The 26,395-nt window shown below is 49.8% G+C and overlaps 1 protein-coding gene across 1 annotated transcript in view; it reads right to left on the reverse strand.

Moving 5' to 3' along the window:
- PPFIBP2 (PPFIA binding protein 2) overlaps positions 1-26,395 on the reverse strand; it is a 144,150-nt gene that overhangs the window by 60,945 nt on the left and 56,810 nt on the right. Inside the window, exon 4 of the mRNA XM_032427115.1 lies at positions 1,939-2,031. Coding sequence (XP_032283006.1) covers positions 1,939-2,031 — 93 coding nt within the window. The remainder of the gene's footprint in view (positions 1-1,938; positions 2,032-26,395) is intronic.

Genomic DNA, 26,395 nt, shown 5'->3' on the forward strand with positions numbered 1-26,395 from the left:
TCACCTAAGAGCAGCTCTGAAAGTCTGTTCACAAGCTCCTGGGATAGATACCACTAGGATCCACTTCTGACTTCTGTGATAAGCAGCTTCCTAATTGTGTTAGGATTATTGCAATAAGGATTATTCAAGACTCAGAAATTAAAAAACAAAACAAAACTGTGAATGTCAAAGAGAACATTATCACATAGGACTTCCTTATTAAATTCCTTTAAACAGGTAAGTGTTAGTTCTGCCATGAAGGTTCCTGGTTCAAAAGTCTGCGAGATCACTGTTACTGCAAAATTTTAAACTGGACACTCTGATTAATCATGTCATTAGGATGGACTTTCAAATTACTCATTCCTCAAAATACGTACGATATAATGTGCTATATAACCCAGCCCCTCCTACCTCTCTGAAGGCAGTTCCCCACCAGACTTCTTCACGGTCATAAATTCCAGCCACACAGACCCTTGCTTGCTTCTTCCTATACACCAAGCACACTCCTCGCTAGGGTGTGTGCTGGACCAACTACCTCCTCTGTCTGGAATGTGCTTCTCCAGGCATCCGCGGGGCTCCCTCCCTAGCTTCCTTCAGGACTCCCCCTCTCAGGGAGGTCTTCTCTGACTACACAATCCTTACCTTGCTTTATTTTTCTCCACAGTATTTATCACTGCCAGAAACATTTTATGTATTGATTTACTGTACACACATGTACACATGTACACAGACAGACACACACATACACACACACAAGCCCTATTAAGAACAGGGAGTTCGTTTATTTTCATCACCGCTGCAACCCTAGCACCTAAAACCAGTGTCTGCCAAGTTGTGGGCACTCAAATCTTTTTTAATGAACAAACTGATGGAGAAAAAAGTCCCTGAAGATGCAAAATTATATAACTATATATTTGGTCTGAGATTAAATTTTTTAAAAACAGGGGCAGGACAGGAAAAAAAAAAGTCTAGGAAGAAAGGTCAAAATGTTAAACTCTTTTTGACTTTCCAAAGTTCCTGAAATAATCACTTACTACTCTTAGATCTGTAAAAAGGTAAAATAGAAGGAAAAAAGCCAAACATACGGCAGCCTCTTCATTCCAGGGCTCTAAGCTAAAGCCCACAGTCTGCGGAGGGTTGTAGAACCCTACCTGCCCCCTCTTCTGTTTCACTACCAGTCTGGTCTACCACTCTTCAAAAGCTTTTTAATGAGCCAGGATTGGAATAGTCGTCTTCTCATTCTCCAAATCAATAATCACAGTGTCTGATACATACCAGACAGCAAACAAATGCTTGATGTACGCATCTGAGAGCTAAAACAGCAAAGAACCCCTATCACAACGACACGCCTCACATAAGAAGGCTCAACACTATGCCCTGCCAAGGAACATGAGTTTTCAGAACAGAAAATGTTCCTTTGACTATCTTTCTCCATAAAAAGTTTTGGAGTTCCTCTCTTTGAGGAGAGACAGTCATTCAAGACTCATTATCCCCTATTACCAGCTCCAGGGGATTTGGCCTCAAAGGGATCAGTCTAGATCCAGCTCCAGATGATTTGGGCCTGATCCAGTTAGAATCCACCCTACGTCCATATCACTCATGGCTGTTTTATTAGAGACAGGAAGACACATCTTATCTCCCTTCCAAGGCTTCTGGGCTCCTAGAGGACAGGGCCTCATTCATCAGCCTGGTCACAGAGCTTCCAGTGTAGAGAAGAAGTGGGTACTCAGCAGTACAAGATGAATAAATGAATGCATTCACAGTCCCAAGGCCAAGTCCAGTTAAACTGTGGCTTCAGTTCCTTTCTGCTTTGTTTCAGGAACTGAGTCTTTTTAAAAACATACACTTTCGGAACAGAATAAATCCAACAGAGAAAACCTCTTGTGCCTCCCTCCCACTTAGGGTACCTACAGAGTTGGAGGTAACAGGATAAGCTCTTTCCCATGAAAGTGGACCCACCTGTAAAATGAGGGACTCCTTATCTCCTTCTAGACGTGCCAAGCGTTCCTGGTACGTTTCATTACTAGCAGCACCTTGGTGATTTACCTGAGACTGAAAGGGGAAAAAAAAAAAAGTATACACTTAAAAGGCTGGAAAAACATCTTACCAACTTCCAAATGAAGGATGCAATTTGTGAGGACAGTTTCGCTGGTTGCATGTGCAAAACCACCCACCTAAACAGGAAACCACAGGATTTCAAAACTACTATGAGGAGGACCACTGCTAGGTGTGCCTTGGAAGCTGGCCAAACCACCCTCTGGATGACCTCACCCTTGGCCGGGAAGGCCTCGATGGAACTCCAGACCCAGTGGTGCTTGGCTTGACTGGGCATGTCGGGTCTGGGGCAGGCGGAGGCACAGCCTGCCAGAGGCACCAATGGCAAGGAGTCTACTCTTTGAGGAGGCCAGGGAGCTAGTACCAGTCACCAAGGAACTATGTGGGAACGAGGCCCGCACAGACCTCGGTCTCTCCTAACTCTCACGTGAGGGTTCTCCAGAGCCAAGGTACTCCTTACAGCACGGAGGCCCATCTTGAGCACCGTGGGGAGCACAGAGGATGGGGGACACCAGCCGCAAGGCCCTTCATCCACTCACACAGCCCTTCCAGGGGTGGCCGGTCCCTCCCCTCCACTAGGGCTCCAGCCTAATGGCAGCCAGGCTGGCATCCTGTGTGCTTGCTTCTCTCAGCTCTAACACTGCAGGAAAAGGTGAAACACCCTGAGAAGACCCCATGTGACAGTCAGAGGGACCTCAAAGAGCTAACAGGAAACAAAGTATCCAGAAAGTGGAAAACAGCAGAGGGAGAAGATGTGAATTGGCAGACGGGAGGCAGAATTTATAAAATGCCTTGAGCAAGAGACAGGAGGCTGCAGGCACTTTTCGGGTGTGCCTGACCTGGTTGTAGGCAGGGAGGAGGGAGAGAGGTGGCTGCTAATGGGACTGAATTGGCCCAATGCCATCAACACTCCCTTCCTCCAGGCTTAATGGAAGGCTGAAACCCAGAGGCCTAGAGTAGGCCATTCAGGGGTTTGGCAGCCTGAAAAAGCAGATCTTATTGCTAAATGGGTAAGTGACAATCATCATAATCCGGGCTGGTCCAAAGGAGTAAATGCTCCGAGGTTTATGAGGCAGTATCCTCCATTCCAAAGGTAAGTCATAGTTGTGCAAAGGAGTGGGTCAGAGAGGAACCCAGGCACAGAGTCCCGGAGGTGGCTCCCTTCTCCTGAGCCCGTTTCCCCACGTTCCGACCTTCAGGATGGGCTTGCCAACCCCCCCTCCATGAAGAAGGGGCACTCCTTCCTTCCCTAGTCCCACCCCTTCCCCAGTGCACACCAGGTAAGGGCAGGGGACAGAGTCAGGCTCAGTCCTGGAACAGACACAGGGACCAAGAAACAGGGACAGCATTCAAGGCCTGGAGTGTCACCTGTGAGAGAAGCACCTGCTGTTGAAGGTGCAGGGAGAGGCCAGCCCGGGGGCCGGTTCCTAGGGCGGCTGTACCAGGCCTAGGCTCTAGGCTCACCGGGCCACAGTGCCCACTACCACCCCCTGCCCTTGGCTCCAGCCGCTCTCCAGTCTGCATCTTGTTCATCGTTATGCAAGCTCTTTCATACCCTAGACAAAGGGCCTTCACAATCACAAATGCCTTCTTTGTGGGGAGGGCAGTTTATTGTTGTGACATTAATTCTGCTCCTCACATGGTCAAACTCCGACGAGTACGCAAGGATATAATTACCACCCATGTTTTCTCAGACCCTCAAAAGAGAGGAAAATAACTGCTAACAGCAGGTCAAGTGCTTCTCTGTGGAGTAACTCACACGGTGGTGAGGAAAGAACCCAGGCCCCCACGGACAGCGGTGCGTGTCCGGCCCCAGGACCACAGTCAGCACGTGTAAGGGGCCACCCAGCACTGCCAGCTGCCGCTTCTCCTCAGGAAGTCAAGGAGAGAAGACCAAAGGGAAGACTCCCTCCTCAAGACTCCAGCAAGCCACCACACCCCTGTGCCTCAGGCAAAGGGAGGACAGTACGTTCCTCATGTTACAGGTCTACCCGTACAATCACCCAGAGAAACAGCTATTTTTACTAACTGACCCAAAACCGAGTTGATGTCCTAAGATCAGTTAATACACAAAATGCATGCCATAGAGTCTGTAACAGATGCTAGACCGTAGTTAAAAAAAAAAAAAAAAAAATCTGGATCCACTCTAGCAGCCAGGGGAAAAAGCAAAGCACAGTGAATTACAAGATGCCCAGATCAGTATGCTGAATAAAGTCAAACTGACTGCCTAGGAGAAACATAACTATTCCCACAGAAAGGAGAGACTTCAGAGTTTTCACAGAGAGACTCTATGCAATGGCGTAAACATCCAACAGCCATGATGCTATCCTCAAGGGAAACAGAGCCCAGCAGAACTCCCTGCTTTCTTGGGATGTCCTCTAAACAGGTCAAAGGTTAATGGATCACATGGGCCAAAGAAATTCAACCCATTGTGGCCCAAGCAAAGTCCTGTAGACATACAGCAAGCATTTATATAGGGCCAGACATTGCCAGGTACTGTTTAGAGCACTTTGCATGCCGTAACTCTTTTAATACTTCCCATAATCCTATGACAGGAGTACTACTTTGATTCCATTTTGCAGATAAGGGAACCGAGGCACAAAGTGTATGAACAAGGCATAAAATGGATATTTTGCCTAAGTGACTATGTAGTAAATTAGTAAGTTTTCTGTTACAGCTTAATTGAGGAGATCAAGTACAAATTTTGTTTTATATATTGGGATTGTATGAAAATTCACTTAAAATAAGGTTTGAAAACACTGTCTGAACCTAAATGCCCATTAATAAAGGAGTGGCTAAATAAACTATGGTTCATCCACGTTACGGACAATTTGTGGCATTTCCATAACATGAAGTTGATATTTATGAACTGTCACAAAAATGTAAGACATATTGGATAGTGAAAATAGCAAGATCCAAAGAATCATACAGAGTGACATCAGAAAACAATACTATGGGACTCTGTGAGTATATGACATATGTGTGAAAATAAACTGACCCAGTGTCTAGAAGGCTACACAGCAACCCGTAACAGTGCTCTTTTCTGGGGAAGTGTCTGGGCTATGGAAAGCTGGGGGTGGGAGGTTCGGTCAAGGTGGGCTTTTATTTCAACCATAACCATTTTTGTAAGAAGCTCAAATATTTTCTTGAAGAAATAAAAAACATTTTAAAATCTAGAAGCACTGTTGGAGTACCGACAGTGATGCTTCCCGGTACTTCCTCCCGCCCACAGCAGCCCTGAGGGACATACCCTCTCCCAGCAGGCACCCTGGTCCATAGGACAGCATGCTCCTGGCAGAAAGGCACCTCCCTTGCCCCAAATCACTGTTTGAGAGTAACAGAGCACCTTCCCCTCTCATTCAGTCTACCAAAATCACCACTGTTCTCTAGCAAGCTTTCGAGAGGTATTAAACAGCAGTGAAATGGAGACAATGTCCCGAACACAAGTCTGCAGTATCGCCATCCTATGCTTTTCCTGACACACTGAGCCAGGTCTTCTCAATCTAGATCAGATTGGTACCTTCAAAACTGTAGTCCCTTAGAAAGGCACAGACCAGGATAAAACACCATCTCCACTGAGCACAGAGCCAAGAAGAGGATTATCTTAGAATTATCTTATTGAATGCCAATACTCAACAGCCGAAGGTGAGGATTTCATTAGGGCAGAAAAGGCATGTGGTCATGAAAATGTCATTCCAACTACTCAGAAACATGTTTAAAAAGAGCTGAGATCCAGCTCCGTTTTGTTCTACTTTAAAAAGAGCTTGTTTGTCCAAGGGTATACTGGTTTCCCTAATTCTAACAGTGAAATTGCAATAGAAGGCTCAGATCAATTTGGAGACTGTCCATCGGGATCCCCGAGTGACTCAGGTTTGGGAGTCTCTGAAATTCTTGCCTAGGAGGTAAATCAGTGAGAGTAGCCCAGCTCTCCATGCATAAGGTCAGACAGAGAGACCCAAGCTGACATTCTAGTAAGGGAAGAGAGTCAAGTCAAATTCTGAAGGGTGCTACATGCTGAATTTCTATTCCTTCACACTCTAGCATGGCAGGTGAATTTAAATAAAGTTCTACCCTGTTCTACTCTTTCAAAGATGCTCATCCCACTGATGAGTAAAAATTACCTCTTTCTATTTATATTCAACTAATGAGGTTAGCTCCAAGGCTAGACCTGTCAAAATAGATTACTGATGTACTAGGTGGGATATGCATCTATCTTATGTTAACTCTTCTGTTTTGATGGTTAGTTCTACAGACGTGACAGAAGAAAAATGGGGGCGCCTGGGTGGCTCAGTTGGCTGGGCGGCTGCCTTCGGCTTGGGTCATGATCCTGGAGTCCCTGGATCGAGTCCTGCATCGGGCTCCCTGCTCAGCGGGGGATTCTGCTTCTCCCTCTGACCCTAACCCCTCTCATGTGCTCTCTCTCATTTTCTCTCTCTCAAATGAATGAATAAAATCTTTAAAAAAAAAGAAAGAAAAATGGATCTTCTCATTTTTTTCTATGGTCAAAGCCGTTCCTCAATCTATAACCAAGGTCAGTTACCTGATATATTGTGTGGGACCAAGAGATACTGTGTGGAACCAAGGGATCTGTGTGCTCTATGGAGGTAGAATGGCAACTACAGATGGACATTTTCATGTCCTCTTGCATCTTGACCGAAAAATGCCACAGTGGAATATGCTTCCTCTCTTGTATCACAGAAATGAATAGACGGGGAGGTCTTCTTGTACGTATGTTGTCACTAACTGGGAAACTTCAGCCAAGATTATTGAAACCAAACCACCTTTGCCTTTATCAAAGCTTTGCTCTCAAGAATCTGGGCAACCCATGCTCTAAAACCCAGAACTCTCCAAGGCAAATAGAAGACACAATCCATGATGGTCAGATCAAGGTCTTCCTGAGGCCTCGACAGTGATGTTTTTGAGAGTCCTCAGGAACAGAGAAAACACAGCACCTTGACTCTTGCAAGGTTATGGATTTCTAGAAGACCCCAAATGCTATTGCTGCTGGGGCTGGGTAAGCCTAATATACAACTCTAGCAACTGACAGTCTAAGGTGGGGCTATTTTCTAAGCCATTCTTAAGTGGAAAAGAAAGGCTTTAGGATGATGTAGCAGCCATGCAGGGTGTTCTATTGTTGGGGTCATGGAGTTGGTCATGAGACTTAATCAGCCTTAGTGATTAGGAGAACAAGGAGAGTATGGAGAGAGGACTGTGTGTGTCCAGGAAGGAGAGCACTGGCCAGCAAGATTCCAGCATGGATAGTCTCTACAGAAAGGGCGGTTTGGGCCAAACAAAGACACCAGCCTAATGTAGACCGAGTCCTGCCTCCACCTCTCCCACAGGTCGGTGAATAAGGAGTTCACTCTTGATAAGTGCCTCAAGCACTGAGAGCTGAATGCCAGCAGATTCAAGAAATAAAGTAGGCTTTCCATATCTTGGGGGACACTGCATTTTAATTAGGTATGAGATTATCCAGGGACATTTAAGGCCCAAAAAAGAACTATCATTAGTTGTAAAAACAAAACAAAACAAAAAACCTCCAGACTAGTCAATTTTCCCCTTGCTTTCTTGAAAGCTCAGTGGGAGGGAAAAAAATGAAGACCAATACAGAAAATTCTTCTGAATCCTGGAATCTCCTGTCTGTCTGTCCAGAATAGGCTGGATCATCACCTTTACTGTAACCACATGGCATAAATGATGGCTGCCACCTTCTTAGAGATATTCTCACCCCTCCCAGCCACCGGATCCAAGTGTGGATGGTTGGATCCTTCCTCTGAAATTTTAAACTTGGGAATAGAAAATGATAGTGGTTGTGCTAGAAAGTTCTCAGGTTTGTCAGTAGCCATGTCCTCGTTCATATGGAAGACCTGGGTTTGCAGCAGGAGTCAGCTAAGAAGCCAACATGCACAGGAACACAAAACAAAAGCCAAGAAAGAGACTGGTGGCATTCTCATCTCTCAGAAATATATTTCTGTCCTTCCTGTTGGTTCCTTCTTAACCTGCACTGGTTCAAACTGAGTTTCTGTTGCTTACAACCAAAAGCCCTGGCCAATGCATTTGTCTCAAAGGGTGATAAATCAATTGACCGAAATTTACTCCTTTGGAAACAAGAAAGAATTCCTGCTATCTGGAGAGAATACTAAGTTACAAAGAAATTCTGCCTACTGTTGATTTCTTGAACTGGCAGTTGAAGAAAGAATGGTCAGTTCTGAGCCAACTATAGTTAAAATCAGGATCCTCATCGAGGGCCAACAGGGATCTACTCTGTGGCACAGAGCATGTCTGTGTGGGATGTACTGGGATAAAAATGGCACCCAGTCTCATTCATGTGTGAAAGGGAGGACTCCCTATCCACCATCTGTTGGCCTCCATGATTTCCCATGTAGAGCAAGAAGGTTAAGGCAGGGGATGTCACAAGATGCAACAGGCCCATGGGTATCCACTGGGCACGCATGGTGGGGCATGGATGGGGCGGGGAGAGAAAAATAAGTGAAAACACAACAATAAACAGGAAGGTAAAGTAGGGCTAAAAGGATGAATGGGAAAAGAATAAATGAAGGGTGATAAGAACCTGAAACCACCTAACCACCATTTAAGAAGTTATGTTGAAAGACTGGCATGTCCTACAGAGCTGGACAAATGCAAAGTCTGGGAGCCAGGAGGCCAGGAGCTGCAGGTCCCCTGTACTCACCCTTTGCCCAGCTGGAATCCAAGGCAGGGGATCCCTGGAGACTTTGCTGCGGGGCTTCCATATGCACGTACAGAATTCCTACAGCCTCCTCCTACACAGGCGGGACCTCTGCAAAAGGACAACTAGGAATGGCTAAGAGGCAGGGCTGCACTAACCATGTGTGATCTCAGGTAGGTCCCCTCATTTCGGGTCTTCCCAGCCTTTAAATGGAGAAAGTTCTACCTCACAGAGCAATCAATGCAGAGGATCAGTTAGGTCATTTAACACAAAAATGTATGGGAATACAAGTACAGAATATTCTTTATAGAGGGATGCTCTAGTATTTCCAGTTTTTGAATGATCATGGAAATATGGAAATCATTTAAAAGGCATTGCTGAAGCTAAAAGACCAAAGTACAGTTAGAAGCAGTTCCTCCCTTGTACTGACAGTTTTAATTAACTCATTCTTTTTGTGCAAGAGAACAAAAAGGCAATGTTTTTGATCAGGACACCTATGAAATATCTGTAAAGATCTGTACAAACAGCCCAAGGGAACAATAACCAAAATACTTTCAGGCTGGGAAGAAAAAAAAAATGCCTAAGTGACAACGTAGAACCTACTGCTAACTAAGGGCTCTGGAATCATGCTTATGGAGTAAACAGCTGAGGACATGTTCATTTTTTCCATTGTCCCTGAAAAGATGCCCATGTTTTGAGTCAGATGTACAGGACCACAATTTTTCTCCTGGTGAGCATTCTACTACATGCTCTAAGTAATATGTGCTACATACATTATAAATGAGCACAATGAGAATTTCAATAGCTAATTAACGACCAATCATAAAAACTCGAACTTTTTATTTCTGTTCCAATCTGGAAGTCAGGTCCAACTTAAGTTAAATATGAGCGTGCCAGCCACATCACCCCTGGCAGCTTCCTCAGAGCCATCACCCTCTGACTCTGGTGGCTGCTTAGATTCCATGATGCTTGCTCACTCTTGGCCTGGCCGCTCCATTGTAGCTTGGCCAAGGGATAGCCATGTTAGGTCTCTGTGGAGTTCTGGATGGAGTGCTTAATGCCACAGCTGGGAGCCATGCAGAATCCCCAGGAGGGTTCTTTCACAGCCTGGCTAGCCTCTGCCAGGAGAGCACACCCTCCACACATGCTCTGGTCCACTCTCAGGGACACGGGGTGGGCCACTTCTGCAGCATTCCCCTGACTGGTACATGCTAGGGGACCTCCTGTCAGCACCTCACTTCTCTGAACGTGGGGATAGGGCTGGTTCCAGAACAGTCAAGTGGGGCAGACAAGAGGTCACATGGGGGTATCATTTGGTATGCAAGCAGTGGGTGTGGGAAAATCCTAAGGCAGTCAGCTCCCCAGTGTGATAGCTCTAGCCATCGTGGTGTTATTCAGAGCCAATAGCTACTTCTCAGAGATGCTGCGTTGGGGTCCAAAATACATCTGCCCTCCCTTGTCTGACAGTGAGATCTACAGTCTTCACCAGGTAAGGGCCTATTTCCTTCAGTGCTTCTAAGAAGCTGTGAATTCCAGTTCCTTCAGGATCCTGGCCACAGTTCATATACTGTCCCAACTGGTCAGATCACTTTACAGGATGGTCCCTTGCTTGTAAATACATGGAGATTTTGAACAATGTGCTGGGTAAGCCCTGGTCTTAGATAAGTCTTGGGATGGCTCCCCCTTCTTTAGTCATTAAAAACATAGATGACGTGTGTTTTTAGCTGAATAAGAAAACAAGAGAAAATGTGCAGTATTTCCAGGCTGCCTGGTCAAGGGGATTTTATCAAATCCAGAAAACCAATTTCAAGTGAGCCATGCTGCCAGCCACAGGGGAGACATCAGTCTCTAAGGCTAGACTTCAAGCTCAGAAGTGCCACTCACATACCAAACTTCTCAGAAACTTGAAAAACGCAGACCTTAAAAATAAGGGGACTAAATAAATAAATAAGTAAATAAGTAAATAAATAAATAAATAAAGTGAATCCTAGAGGCTACACTCCATTCCTGTTGTATGGTTCAGGTACCGTATCAGGGAACCCAGCAGTATGAGCATAGGCAGTGCCTGTAAATAGGAAAATCCCCCTAGATTTTTTGGTTAGGGAGTTAAAGGGTTTTCTGGCAGTTCTTACAAAAACAACTGTCCCCAGGACCCGTTCCACCTTTTCTAGGCAAAGAATTGTCAAGCCAGTTTACTATCGTTGGCACAGAGTTAAAGACGTTTCTTCCAAACGCACTATGAGTGGAGTGCAATCAGATCTTTAACTACGAGGAGTCCAACGAGAGAGATCTATCCTGACCTTGACCTCTTTATGCCTTCCACCTCTTGGTTTCAGTTACATATACGAGGAGGGTAAGTGTTGCTAGTAGACTTGTCACTGTCAAATGATGTAAGTGACCACCTTTAGAGGAAAGCAAAGCCAAGTTCATAAGTCGCAAACAGGTTGACAAAGTTCATGTAATCGCATGTTCTTCATTTATCTATTCAACGACTCAAATATTCCTAAATACCTACTAGGTGCCACTCCATGCTGAATAAATGATTCAGTCCTCAAAAACCTCTCTCAAACCACTCAAAAAACCTCTGTGGTCTGACAGTGAGATATGATAAATACAGTCATAGAATAAGCCAACAGCAGTGGCATAGAAGAGGGACGAATCAATTATACCCTCAAGGGAGAAGAGAGGCTTTATAGTGAATGAGTTTTGAAAGCTATGAAAGAATCTCTCCAGAGAATGGGAGAACAGCATCTCTGGAAAGTCTTCCCCATAAAGAAAGCTTATCCATAAAACCATGACAATCACTACCCTTCAGATGCTCTGGTTTCCCAGACTAATACAGAAAACAAAAGATACCATGAAGACCATCACCTAGAAGCTCCCCCGTCAAGGAGTTGGTGTGATGCACATGAAGCTTCCTAACTGAGCATCCTAAGGAGGATCTGGAATGAAAGAAATGCATTTGATTTACCAAGGTCTTGTTCCAAAATTATAGCCTTGGATAAGCTTGGTCCCTGCTGAATTCTCCTGACGAGGTGGCTGGATCCATAAGGGACCCACAGCACAGGGCTACAGGAGAACTTGTATTTGTAAGTGTGCTGGTATCTTGTGAAGGGAGGACAGAAAAGCCAGGCGGAGAGTACAAACAGGAGGTTCTTTGAGTGGTGCACTTTCCTCATCTTGCTAATACCAACAGACACACTGGCTCATTGTTATTAAAAACATTTTCGGGGACAGAGGGGCAGCATCAGGTGCTGGGGCTGGAGTGGAGAGGGTGACTGGAGACATCAGAAGTAAATGCCCAGTGCCTCCTCCTGCTGAGGGGCCAGCAGTCAAATCGGCATAAGAGAAAGATCCATAGGTGGAAAATATGGGATTAGGTAGAGGGCCAAATTGAGGAACGGGTCCTTTGGTCACAAGATTCCCAAATGGGAATGAATTCCGGGGAAAATGGATAGAAAAGGTTGCTTGGGAACCGGAAGCAGGATGAACATTATAGAAGGAATGTGAAAGAGGTCACGAGGGACAAAGCCAGTGCGCAGTGGGCTTGGGAGTAGTCAGGGAAGAGCAGAGATGGTGAGTTTTCAGCCCACTCTTTCAAGATTTCTAATGGTGAAAGGCAGGCAAGTTATCATGCAGTGTGGAGAGGCAAGTACAGGGTCAAAGACAGTCTTGATTTGCTTTTCCCTAAGAATGGAAGAGAAGCATTTTCTTGCCAAGGACAGGGATGAGCAAGCAGGGCGGAGGTGAAGAAGAAATGATCGGAGGAATGAGAAGCAGCGGAACCAGACTGGGTCAGGACTACAGGATCCCGAGGTGGCCTGGGCCCGTGAAACGCAAGTTGAAAATGTTGGCTGTGAACATAGTTCCTTTTTGTGGTGAAGGGGAGAGAAGAGGAGAGCCTCATCTATGGGTGGCTTCCCCCTCTGCCCCCTGCGGTGAAGTAGGTGGTGACATCAGTTGAGAAGGCAGTGTAAGGTTGGGGACAAATGGAAAGTGTGAAAGGGCTGACACAGAAGACGGGAGAGGGAAGAATGCAGGGAGGAGTCCGGGATCCAGGCTGCCAGCCCACTATCAGTGGCTGTGCTGTTCTGCCGAATCCACAAGCTATTTAGCCCAGCCATGACGTCACCTTGTTAAACCCCGCTGGGAAAGAGGCCTGGGGGCCTCTCCAAGAAGCTCACGGACAGGACTCACAGGTGCCAGAGGTCAGAGATGGTGGAATTCCAGCTCCTCAATTATACTGAGGAATAGGATGCTTGGGCATGTTGGGTACATTGGCTAAGACGGGAGGTACCTATAGGAAATTGCAAACAGCTAAAACCCTTGGGGTAACCATACCCGCTATTGTCATCCTTGTGGTCCTGAAAAACCTCTCCACCCAGAATCACGGTGGTACATACGGCTCTGGAGCAACCCAAGGCTGCCAGTTATGATCCAGATCATCACCACCATAACAAATGCTTACAGTGCATTTTCTGAGCACTTTCCATATATTCATCCTATTTTACAGTCAAGGAGATTGAATCCCAGGGGGGTTAAATCAATCATCAAGGCCACACGGAGCAGAGATGTGAGCCTAAGGAGCTGGATCCAGGATCCATGCTGTCAGCCAGTAGGAATGGCTTTCAGAGGCTGCTGTCTACCTCTCCCCCTTGTACTGCAGCCCAACTCGAGTGCAAGGCAAGTCAAGGTCTGGAGCTAGGATGCCTGTGTGTCCACTTGTCCTTGCAGCTCTTCTGGCCCAGGCTACCGGATCAACCATTTGAGTACCAGATGACACAAAGTAAAGTCTCGCATTAGCAGCTTGAGTTCATTCCACATTCTACTACAGAACCCAAGTTACCAATCCATGGTAACTCCTCTTTGACTTTGGCCTGGAAGCTGGCCTAAATGCTGAATGTGCTAGAAGCCAGCAACAGTGTGAAGATGCTGACAGTGGTGGGATTTCTGTTCCTGGGAAAATAAGCCCCACTCAGAGGGCAGTGGGTGGGCCCCGCGGACCCTGCCTGGAGCTATTTTTAGAGACTCTTTCATGACTCTTGTGGGTTGGATCCACTGATCTTGAAGCAGGGCAGGTGTGAGCTGTTTGTGAGCCAGTCAGGAACCAAACAGCTGAGGGGCAGAGGACTTCTGGATGCCTGCAGCAGACTGCCTTGTCCCTGGGTTCTGTCCATTGGAGAGGGAGCTGGAGGAGCGGCTCTGGTCAGCCTCCCCTCAGCAGCCACGGCCAAGCTGGCCAGAGCCAGCAGCTGCTGGGGCCTCTGGCTACTCCCTGTGGGCCAGGTCATAGCTGCCCCTTTCTGGTCTTCAGTGCGAGACCTCGACGTGGCACGCAGCAAGGGGCGGAGGGGCGGAGGGGGGGATGGCCCAGCATGTGCTGCTGGGAGAGAACCCGACTGTTCCCACTGTTCCCCCTTCCGTTCCCACCGCCCTCCCAGCAGTCAGCCACCATTCATGGGTATCGCGGTTCTCAGGCATGGTCCTACGCTAAGCATTCTACAGACATTAGCTAACTTGACCCGCACAAAACCTGTATGCGGCCGGCACTATTACCTTCCTTACTGCAGACACGAAGAAATCCAGGGCTGATCACGTAGCTAGGGGGTGCCGCAAAGCCAAGATTCCAGCGCAGGCCTTCCTTCAAACCACGTGTTCTTAATTACACTAGTACACAGTATCCCATCCCCCAAAGGCCACAGAACAATGTCCCCTTTTTCCGAGCCAAGACTTCCCCGCTAGCTCTGTGCCTCCTTGCCCACAGGCATCTCCCCCGCTGCCCCCAAATTCAAAGATTTGGTCTTGCTCCGAGACCCTGCCCTCCCAGGCTGGTCCTAAGGGCCAGGGCTTCTAGCTTGTGCAGCAGGTCACCCCTCACCCATCTCTTCTAGAGCCACCCCGGCTGCATGGGACAATGAAGGAGACTGCGTTTGCACCTTCAAAACCCTGGGCCAAGAGAAACCCGCTCTCCAAGCCACTTTGGCTTGAGGACGAGTGGGAGAAGGGAGGTGTGAGCCGGGCAGACGGGAGGTACTAGAGACCCACAGTGGAGGAGCCCACTGCAGGGATGGGGTCGGCAGAGGAGACTGCTGGCAAATGAGAGCCTTGACGGAGTCACGAGAAGTGGGTGGCAGTGAGGAGGACGTTGGGCATAAGGTCAGAAAAGGGAGGGAGCACACGTGGGAGCTCAGAGCAGATATAAAGGATGAGACCAACAAGGTAAGTAGAGGCTGGGTTGCAAAAAGTCTCAAAGGTCAAGCAGGCAGGTGATCCTGGGCTTTCTTTTCTAGACTAAAGGCAAGTCCTGGGGGCTTAGGAGCAGGGTCACGGGATGAAGGGAATTTTTTTTTTTTTTAAGGGGATTTAAAAGAGAAGAATCTGGTAGTAGTGTTTCGGGTAGAGATACTCTGATTATTCTTCCTAGGTCATACGCTATACTTTGTGCTCTGTTTTTAATGATCCTAATTCTAAAAGTAGAAGAAAAATATCTGTTTTGCTAGGAGTCATCCCAGCGGTTTCTGAGGTCTCCGTGCTCCGAGCTTCCCTCAGCGGACGTGCACTGTGCATGGAAACCAGCGTGCACAGCCAGGTCTCAGCACAAAGGGCCTTCTGACAGCACCTGCGAGATCAGTTCCTCCGTGGCCAGAACTTCGGCGCGAGGTGTGGAGTTCGAGCCACTGAGACCCGGCTCCGATGGTCCCAGGCACAGCACAGCTGGAAGACCTCTGCATTAAAGAGCTTCACTTGGATGTAGAAAAACAAACCCAGTGATGGGAAGTGCACTCCTCACCTCTTTTCCCCCAGAACCTCCAGTGAAGGTTTTCGAATGCTTAAGACAATGGATACAAACCTTTGCCAAACGTCTGGCCCCCTGAGCGTGCTCTCTGCTGGCTGTAGCACCCCTCCCAAAGCTGAGCAGGGGCTGAGCAGACAGGATTTCTGCTGGGTTCTAAACCAATATTTTTCTATGTATTTGGCAAAAGAGAGGAGGAACGAGAACTGGCCTGGGAGACAGAAAGCAGGGTTCAAGGTCAGGCTGCACCACGAGTAGCTCCAACACTAATAATCACGAGGTCCTTAGCCTCTCCTGGACTTTGTTAAATGGAGGGTTTGTACCAGTCGGTCCCGACGAGTCCCCAAAGCTCTAGTTTTGTTCAGCTGCCTTGCTTTTCACGACACGGCTTGCCGTACACCACATCACAGTGAGAGTAATTTTCTTAAAGTACAAGTTGGATCCCCCTGTGTGTCCCAGGTCACTCCCCTGCCATAAGTCCCCTGCAACACACACCATGCCCCCCACAGGCCTTACCGTCCCCTGCCCTGTGTGACCAGGCCCGTCACGGAGCTCAGCCTCCCCGGCTTTCTCTCAGTCTTGAACTCCCTTGCACCTTCAAAACCCTGGGCCAACTCCCTCTGGCTTTAGGACCTTTACACATACTAGCCTCTTTGCCTGGAATGTTCTTCCCCCCCCCCCCCCCCCCCACTTTCCACCTGACTCACTCCTATTTTTCAGGTCTCGATGAAGTGTTCCTTGCTCAGAGGGCTCCCTGAATGCTCCTTCTCACTCATTCATCACCCTCGATGATGGCCATTAACAGTTCCTGTTCCTCACTGCACTTAATTTGTAACTTCACGTTTATTCACTGGGACGGTACCCTCTGCTTCCCTCATGGGATGGCAGATCCACAAGAGCAGAGACGGATTCCACTTTGCTCACCACTGGGCACCCAGTACCCCCGTCTCTATAAACATTTGCTGAACGCACGCTGCCGGGGGTGCACACAAAAGCCAGCGTCCCCGCATCTCGGGGTGGGCATCGGGGGCCTTCCGAGCTGGACACGTCCTGTCCTGCCCTGGTTACAATGTCCAATCTCTTATCTGTCAGCTGCTTTTGCCCTTCCTACGTCTGAGAAACACTCAGCTTCTGTGTGAAAATAAATGGACAAGCATCTTGGCCAACAGTTTAAAGATGGTCACGAAGGAGGAAAGAGCCTGAGTTCTGCGAGTACGGATGCCACTCCAGCCCCAACGTTCATTTCATTCATTCATTCGTGGCTCACACCCCACACTTGAGCTCATCCCCTAAAGAAAGGGCATAAACAACTTGCAACCCAAACCCTTGGCTTCAGAGCAGTCAGAAGAGAACTCCCCAAGAGACTTCCTCCGGAAACACAGAAGCTCTCCCGGCTGACAGCAACTAACACTCTGCCTCGGATAACATCAGAGCAGAGAGGTTCAGAGGTCTGAATTTAAAAGGATGCAGCTTCCTCTCTGTGTCCTCAAACCCAAGGGCAGTGGGACACCTTTTTCTGGTCACAGTGTTTGGAGCCTCCAACTGCTTAAGCACCCAAGTTAAACTAACTAACTTTCTTCACCGCATTCCTGCCTTTCTATACAGAGGCTCATTCATCAGAATGTCAGTGGAGAAACAAAGACAGCTGACTGTTTTCTCCCCTAGTGCCTATAATTAGATTCTCATGGAGAACTTGGCCACGACAGGGCTTTGCCGGACAAATACTCCCCCCACCCCCCGCACTCCCCCAGCGTCTCTCTTGCCCTCATTTTCAGGAGACCCAGATAAAGCAGCCAGTCACTTACCCGCTTCAGCCACGCAAAATGCTTGTAAACATCAATGTCCCCATCCATGCTGGGCACCCATGTCAGCAGTTAGAGTCCTTGGTGGAAAAAGCCCTTTTTCTGGCTAGAGACCAAATTCTCTCCTCTTCCTTGCTTCTGCCCCCTCCCCCTCGGGACGTCAAGCTGTGTTCAAGTTTCCCCACTTCCCTGGCCCATGTCCTTCAGCCTTTCCCTGAACAGTTTCAGATACACAACGGCTCAGACCGGACCGTGCTGCTCCAGTATCCTCCCCCTCCGCCCCCAGACACACACGGGCACCAGCTCTGGGATTCAGAGCCTGTGGAGCAATCAACCCTAGCAAAAAGGTAGGGAAAAAAGACAGACTTGGACAGGAGTTGTAAACACACACACATACATACATACATACACACACACACACACAGGAACATTCTTTTGGTGATAATACCAGAGCCTGCCAGAGGGAAACAGTCCTGAAGAAAATTCCTCGTCTGGCTTCCCCTTTCTGCAGTGGCTGGAACTCATTACCGAGAGACCCCGATTTCCTGTCTCTGCTCCACTCTGCATTTACCCACAGGCTCCCAGCTGCTCTCAGTTTATTTGGGACTGGGGAGAAGACTAAAAATAAGTGCTGCTCTTGGAGGAGCTGCTGGTTCCCACACACAGCCTGACCCCCACCCCGAAGCCCACGCCTACCCCTTTTCCAGGCGGGCGTCGGGCTGGGCCCTGAGGAAAGCCTGTCATTTCCAAAAAAAGAACACGTTCAGAACCAGCTCCGGTCTGGGTTGCTGGCCCGCTGGGTGTCTGCTGTCTGTGGCGCTGGTGGCACTGTCTGCCAGGGGCGACCTGCTACTACCAGGAGACATGTGCCGTCGGAGGAGCTCGGCCTGGGGCTGCTGTCGGCCACCACCACGGCCAGGCCTTCCCGGGGCACAGTCGGCGCCGGGACGGGTACAGCTCCTGTTGAGCCCGAGGCCTGCCTTGCTTGCTGTCCCCCACTCCAGATTAGCTACCTCAGAAGCCAGGGATGGGGGGAAGGTGAGGCCCCCTCATGGGGGGGCCCACACGATGTAGGGAGAGCTCTGGGGAGGAGCCCTGGGAAGGCAGGGGCTGGTGCAGACGGGGAATTGTGTCCAGGAGTTGTTTCCTGGGCTGGCCTTCCAGGGTGGTCTCCTCAGCACTGCCTGCCCCTCCTCCCCCCAACGCTGCCCTCCACTCACCCCCCACTCTTCTGAGAGCTTCCCTAAACACAGCTTTGCTCCCTCGCCTGGCCCGTAACATGCGGCCTTCGGCTAGAGTGATGATGAAAGCGGTCCTTGATGTGGGTACAGCGGGAACTGGGGTTACAGGCCAGGCCTCCGAGCTCTGCTCCCGTAAATGACTTGCAGATGCACGTCTTGTGATGGCGGGGGGCGGGGGGGACCTTCCCGGTGCCCTTAGGGGTCGCCAGGGGGGTTCCTGGAACAGCCAGTGAAGAGGAGGCTCTACTGGGTGTCGGCAGGCCCCTTCACGTGGCCTCGACAGCATAGTCACCAGCAGGCTGGCCCAGTCCGCAGGGATCAGAGCGGCAGTGCGAGAGCTCGGCCAGCGGCGGGCACGAGGGGAGGAGTAAATTCCTGGAGACACACCCAGCTCAGAGGCTAGAAAGGAAAAGCAGGCTCTGCGTCCGTGCCTGAGCTCTGGGCCCTTCTCGCCTCTGGCCCAGTTCAATCAAGGCCTGGGCCCTCCCCGGTCGAAGTTCCCTGACCAGAACTAGCATAGAACGTGTTGGGGAAACAGCTCTCTACGGTTGCAGGGGTAGGTAAGCTTTGTTTTTTTTCTGTCTGAACGTCTGGGAAAGCAGAAGGAAGAATTCACTTGGTCAACAAATATTTGCCCAGCGTCCAAGGCAAATGAAACCGACTTCCTGCCCCGAGCAAATAAAGAATCATCACATGGTATGTGGTAAAGGTGTTTCTGGGGCCCTAGGGAAGAAGAGGCAGAGTGGGTTTGGGGGCTGGATGGGGAGAGACGGGGCACAGTCCCAGACCCTGCTCCCCTTGGTCGCAGCTCGGTGCTCTTCAGTAGGTTCTGGGGTGAGGAGGAAAGAAAGGACAAGGCAGCAATGTGGTGGCCTGTCTCAACCTTGCTAGCCCCCACCTGCCCGTGGGGTTGGCTCCAGTGGCCGCCCCTCCTCAGCGGCCATGCCCCTCTCCCCATCACCACCTGTCTTGTTGTACTGAACCACCGTGGACCGTTGACAGGTCTGTGCACTGCGCCAGACTGAAGAACGTGTGTCTGAGCCCTGACCTCCATGCCTGCCACAGTTCTTGGCACACAGTAGCAACTTAAACATTCTTTGAGTGAAAGAGTGAGGCTCACGTGGTAAGGATGGCAAGATAAGCCTAAAATTCTACTCGGAGAGCAGGAGTCTTGAAGGTGGGTTTCCCCACGGGAATGATGCTCCCACTGAGAGGAAAAGATGGAGTTCACATGTGACAAATGTGAGGAGGGAGGGTGGAGAAGGGGAAAGGAGAGGAGGGAGGAATCCAGACAAGTTGCAGCTAAATTCTTGACATATTTTTATGGTACCCTCAAGTAGCAATTCCTACCTCAGTCTTTAAAAAAAGAAAAAGAAAAAAGTGTTATTTTATAGTTCAACTCAAAAATTCAGAGTTAACACTCCAAAAGACCTAGGAGCAGGGCATGTGTGTGGCTGGTGGGCGGAGTGACCCAGGACACGGGAGCCATACGCACCTTTCACTCACTGACCCCCAGGTGGCAGGTGGCCCTGGGCATGGCCCCGTCATCCCGCTCCCAAGGCAAACCCATGGCTGCACCACCACCTCACTCAGAAGGCCATCCCGGCCCGGGGCACCTCACAGTGGTCCACAGGCAGGCAGGCTTTGGGGGGATGAGATAAGCCCCTGAATAGGTTCATAAAATACATACATACAAAGTACTATTTGGATCTATAAATCACTATTTCTCTGAAAACAAAGTTTCCAGATTATCAAAATGATCCGTGACTCCCAAAGGATTAGAAGCCTGGGTTTTATCTGGCCTATGCAGTTATTCTGAAAGGTTTAACCTTCCCTTAAAGGAGAGTGGGGGATGGTCCTCCAATCTAGTATACCGCCTCAGACCCACTGCTGAAGAGCATTCTCAGGAACCACAGGGGGTAAACAAATAGGGGTTATTACGGTGACCCTAAAAGCCCTTGGGGCCTTCCCAAAAGCAAGTCACTCCCCAGCAACCACACTCAACTCATCACCGTCTGGAACACGAGGTAGCCAGCTGAGGGCAAAGGGCACTACACTGAGTGACTGAGCGTCTGGGGCCTAAAAACACAGCTGAGCGCAGAGTAGTCTGGTTTAGACAGGGAAACTCAGGTAGCTTGCCCCCCTCCTCATCCCAGGGCTTAGCAGGGAACCCCAGGAGAGTCACCTCCGTGGCTGGATGCCCACACATGTGTGAGAAGGACTGAGGATGACTTCCTAAGGTTCTACTTTCCCCGCCAGGAGTCAGCAGCATCTAATCGGGCAGAATGTGGACTGAGAAGGGGTCTCATGGGTCACGTGCCATTCTGACCTCTAGCTCAGCCCTGAGCCTTGGGCTCTGGTGACAGGTGTCAGGATGGCCGTGGAATGCCAGATACAGGTTTGTGTCCTTCAACAGGTGTGCTGCACGGTGGGCCTGCCACTGGGGAGTTGGGGGGGGCCGGGGGGAGGCTCAGCCCAAGGACACTGCTCCTTTGGGCTGGTAAGCAAGTCCTGCTTGTAAAACAGCATCCTGACCACTGCAGCCCAAGTCCCCATGGGGCACAAGCACCTGAACCCACCACAAGTAGTTGGGACAAGGAGCGGCTGACTCTTCCCAGAAAGGGCCGGCCCATATGGTCTCCGTTATACTCAACTCTGCCATAAGCAGCCACAGCTAACACATGAACTAAAGAGTGTGGCTGGGCGCCTGGGTGGCTCAGTCGTTAAGCGTCTGCCTTCGGCTCAGGTCATGATCCCAGGGTCCTGGGATCGAGTCCCACATCGGGCTCCCTGCTCGGCAGGAAGCCCGCTTCTCCCTCTCCCACTCCCCCTGCTTGTGTTCCTGCTCTCGCTGTCTCTCTCTGTCAAATAAATAAATAAAATCTTTAAAAAAAATAAAATAAAATAAAGAGTGTGGCTATGTTAACACCTAATATTTGTGGACACTGAAATTAGGATTTCAGACCATTTTCACATAAAATATGCTCATAATGTCTCAATCACTGAAAAACATAAAAATCATCCTTAGCTCATGGGGCATAAGAAATAGACAGTGAGCCAAATGCAGGCCATAGGTTGCTGACCCCTGGCTAGGGCTATATTTCCCTGTTTAGAATTAATCACCTGGGCTGGAGGGTGTTCTCATAAAAATGCAGATTCTGACCCAGAAGGTTGAGAATGGGACCTGACACTGTGCATTGCTAACAAGCTCCCAGGTGATGCTCATATTTGAGGATCTCAGGACCATAATTGAATGGTCAGAGGTTAGGAAACCACTTTCAGAAGTTTCTTAAAGCACAGGGTATTGAGCAAGTTTGCCTGGAAGTACGAATCCTCCGGAGCCCCCCTCCCTCCCTACCTACCAGTGGTGCCTGAAAGGGCAGAAGGTTCCCGGTGGGTGCAGGGTGGGTGGGTGTCTACATGCTCAGACCCCAAGTTATGCTAACCTGGCAACATCAGCCACCATGTCCCCTGGGCCTGAAGCAGGAAACTTAGTGGGGAAGGGTTTATTTGCTCTTTTACCAGTGTTTGCACATTCTTGGTCATTTATAAACATTGGTTCTCAGGGACTGAAACAGTTTCCTCAAGTCAGGTCTGAAAGGAGCCAGACCTCTAGAATTTAGGAGGTGGGTACAGTTTACTGGGGGGGTTTGGGGGTGGCAGCAAAAATCTAGGAAAGTGAAAGCTGCTAAGTTTTCAGTAGCTGCAGGGTTCCCACTATGAGATGTTATGCCAGGAAAAATGTATTAAAAAAATCCAAGGTGCAGGTTTCCTCTAGGGCAGGAAATGCCTCTCGGAATGGAAGGAGCCATCCAAATAGCACCCCAGCAAAAGGCACTGGAACGAAGGGGTTTGGAGAGGTCTTCTCTGCCTTGACAATGGAAGGGCAGGTCTCTGCTCCTAGGAGCAGCCCTCAGCCCTCCCATTTCCTCTTCCCTAGCACAAACAGTAGAGGCCTCTTCAGGCTTGCCCTTTGTCCAGTGGGTTCCAAGGATGGGAAAGAACTCTTCCAACTGAGCCAGGTATGCTGTCCAGCAGCTTCATTAATGAGGAGCTTAGGTCATCTAATTGAAACAAAGCTATTTTTCTTACATAAAGCCTGTACCTTCTTCCTTGGGATTTAGACTTTCTAGCATTTATCCCTGACTGCCACCTAGCAGCTTCATCCAGTACTGCAAGGAACAAAAAACCAGACTAGCACACCAGCCCCGCTCAGGGAAGGAGTCCCTTGGGAGCGAAGCACAAGGGGGAAAAAAAAGGGGGGGTGGGGGGTGGGCGGTGCCTATACCTATGACTTTCAGTTCTCACTGAAGGGAAAGGCAAATTGGCTCACATAAGCTCTATTTTTTTTTTTTTTTTAACCTTGAAATGTAAGCACCAAGTTTCCCCTTCTCTCAAGATCCAGAGGAAGGGATGTTTGGGTGGCCTAGTCGGTTAAGCATCTGCCTTTGGCTCAAGTCATGATCCCAGGGTCCTGGGATTGAGTCCTGCATCGGGCTCCTTGCTCAGTGGGGAGCCTGCTTCTTCCCCTGCTTGTGCTCTCTCTCTCACACACACAAATAAATAAAATCTATTAAAAAAAAAAAAAAGATCCAGAGGAAAAAGCTTCCCTATAAAACCCCTGTAACTTTTTAAAATGAGTATGTCCAACATGCATATATTCTGATCCATCTTTTGTTCCAGGCCCTGGGTCGAGAATAAAGATACAGAGATAAATCACATGGCAGAGGAAACAAGCTCACAGTTCATAACTCATAGAACAGCTTTTTCTCCCTACCTTTTCTTGTAACTCCTCCGGCTTTTCAATATGGTAAACAGATTTGCTTCTTTGGCCAGAATGAAAGATCGCAAGCTGAACCCGGCAGGACCGGCAGGGGGCTCTGTTGGAGGAGCTGGGAGCTGAGGAAGCAGCCATCTGGGACAAGGTAGTGGAGCAATGAGCGGGTGGCCCTCCTGGGCCCGGGCCACTTTGTTTCGTGAAAGACTAGTGAAGAAGGGAACCGAGGGCTCCTGAAGCTATGGCAGGCTGTCAGAGGTGAGCACATAGGCTACAGAGGGCCTCGCTTCCCCGCCATCCCATTTCACTGCTCCTGAGAGGTCAGCCTCTGCCAAGCCCAGATCGTGGGGCAGCCGCAACCAGAGAGGGTCCCTAACCTGTCTCCATTTTGGAAACCAAAACACCTTGGCTGGGGGAAGGCCATGGCTGGTGCCGACCACGACGCCAGGACTAGAATGCCTGGCCAGATCTTGCAGGCAGATTGTCAAACCGGTCACTTCCAGTAGGGAGACAGAGTCCCAGAGGAGGGAAGAGGTTCATCCAAGGTCACATGCGAGTGGCAGGCCACTGGCCTCTTAACTCATCCCTACCTCCCACGCTGCCTCACCGTGGTTCGGTGCTGCCCAAGCACACTGGCCAGGACACCTGCGCCCTTGTGTTGGAAGGTCAGGGCTCCCGCTGGGAGGCTGAGCCGCTCCGGGAACGCTGCCTGCAGACAGGGGCCTGGTGTAGGGTCCCGCTGCAGGTTCCCTGCCCACCTCTGCACTTGTCCTCACTCTGCTGCTGCTGGCTTGGCCTGCCTTTCCTTGGACTTCATCTGGAGCCCCTGAAGCCTCAGGTCTTTACGCAGGATTCCCCTGACCCACATCCAAAGTCATGAAACAGCAGGCTAGACCTAGCATTTTTAGGATGAGAGGAGGCATCTGTACTGAACGGTTACAGAAGCCCCCGAGCTGCTCCATCTGGAGATGCTGCTGGTTCTGATAACTCTTGGGCATCACCCAGCGACCTGAGTCACCACCCTGGGGCTAGCTGGCTGTCCCCAATCCTGTGGAGCCCACTGGGAGCTGGAAGACTAGTCCTTCCTATGGGCTCTACCCCCAGCTCAGCCCTGGTTCCTAACCAGCCTCCATCCAGCCAAGGCAAGCAGGCATAGAGGAATAGTGACACCCCCTTCCAGGCCCTGGAAAAGCCCTACTCAAGGTCCAGTGGGATTCCGGGATGTGGCCATAGCAACACCAGCGCCCCCCTGCTTGTGCTGTATGTCGGGGCCAGGGCGCCTCCAGCCGTTCTGGCCTTCAGGACCACCTGGTGGGATTGAGGGGCTCTTGACCAGAAATGGCCATGCTCTCCCTGAGGGCAGCATCCGCACTCCACCACAGGTCGAGGAGGCGGCTGCAGGGAAGTGAAGGAGGCCGCCCCTGGTGGAGCTTAGCTCCGTGTCCATCACAGCAGAGAGGCCTCAGCCCTGCAGCCAGGGCCTCAGCCTTGTCCTCTAGTACAGACCCTGAGCTGGGCCCGGTCTACCCAGTGTGAAGGACGACGCTTTCCTCCCCTGAGCTCAGAGAGGACAGCCCCACGGAAGCTTCTCTGCCGGTCAGGCCCCGGCTCACCCTGGACCCCAGGACAGTCTCCCTACAGAAGGGCCTTATCAGAAGCTCCCAGCTACTCTACCAACTTCCTGGAGATAGGCCCAGCATTCAGACACAGATACCACTTCCAGGACAAGGGAATCTGGGCACTTGGTTCCTTTCCTCACTGAAGCCCCAGAGGGGGTCCCCAGGTTAGAGAGCCCAACACATACTTTCTGGGCCCAGAGCCCACTTTTCCTCATTCTACTGCCTGCCAAGGAAGGAAAGACCCTGTTTGGGACCCCAAATCTCTGGAAACTCACTCACAACACAGCACCACTGAATCCTGGGCAGGTCTGCTGCACTGGGTCTTTAGGAGTCTGGCCTGTTTCTAACCATCCCCAGGCAGAATCTTCACTGCTGCCTACCGTTCTCCATCCAGCCTGCCAGCTCCCGGCAGATGGAGAGCCAGCCCCACCGTAGAGAGACACAGCTGCCTGGGGTGCACTAAGACCAGGAGCTCCTTCTCCACCCAAGACAAAGGCAGGGACCGCACTCACCTGCTGTTTGTTCTTATTCGAGCCACCACCCATTCCCCCACACCCACCTCTGCCTCCACAGCACCTGTTCTCCTTGTGTACCCCAGATGCCGACATGGGTGTCTGAGGGTCCACAGCACAGAAGACAGTGTCTTCTACCACACGATCCTCTCACCACGCCCGGGGCAGCTAATCCACAGCTGTGTGTAAATGGAGGGTCTTTAATTTCCATTTCTTTTGCACCTAACATCTCTTTGTAGGCCTGGAGGACTTGACTCAAAAATTAGGAGGAGGCCAGTTAGATTCTCTCCTTCAGGAATTTGAGTCTCTCTCTCTCTCTCTCTCTCACACACACACACACACACGGAATAAATGCAAGAGAGAAAACATGAAAAGAATTTGTCAACAAGAAGACTAAAATCAAGTCTAAAGGCCATGTGGCAGTTGCTCTGGGTGGTCTTTCTAAGAGCCATTCATGCCCCCTCCCTCCCGTCATGGTTCCTTCTGGACAGAGTGCCAATACTTGTCTCCCGGCCTCCCTTGCAGCTAGGGTATGCACATGTGAACAAATCTGGACCTTGGGAGCATATGGGAAGTCTGCTACAGGGCTTCAGAGAAAAAGATTTCCCTTCTTAATTACAAAAAAAGAAAAGAGAAGAGAAAAAGAAAAGAAGGGAAGAGACAAGACAAGACAAGACCTGTCCCACCTCTGGACATGCTGCCTGGAGCTGCAGTCGCCATCTTGCAGCATTAAGCGATACCTCTGAGGAAACACCAACCCCCTAAGGAAGATGGGGCAGAAAGATGGGAAGAGCCAGAGCCCTTGCGGTCATCCAGAGCCACTGATTTGACCCTGGGACCGCCCATCTTCTGGGTATCTTGTAAGTGACATATAAACCTCCTTACTGTCTATGCCACTTCTCCGGAGAAAGAACCACCAGCTGATAGAG

This window comes from Phoca vitulina, unplaced genomic scaffold (assembly GCF_004348235.1).
Source record: "Phoca vitulina isolate PV1807 unplaced genomic scaffold, GSC_HSeal_1.0 scaffold36, whole genome shotgun sequence".
Lineage (NCBI taxonomy): Eukaryota > Metazoa > Chordata > Mammalia > Carnivora > Phocidae > Phoca > Phoca vitulina.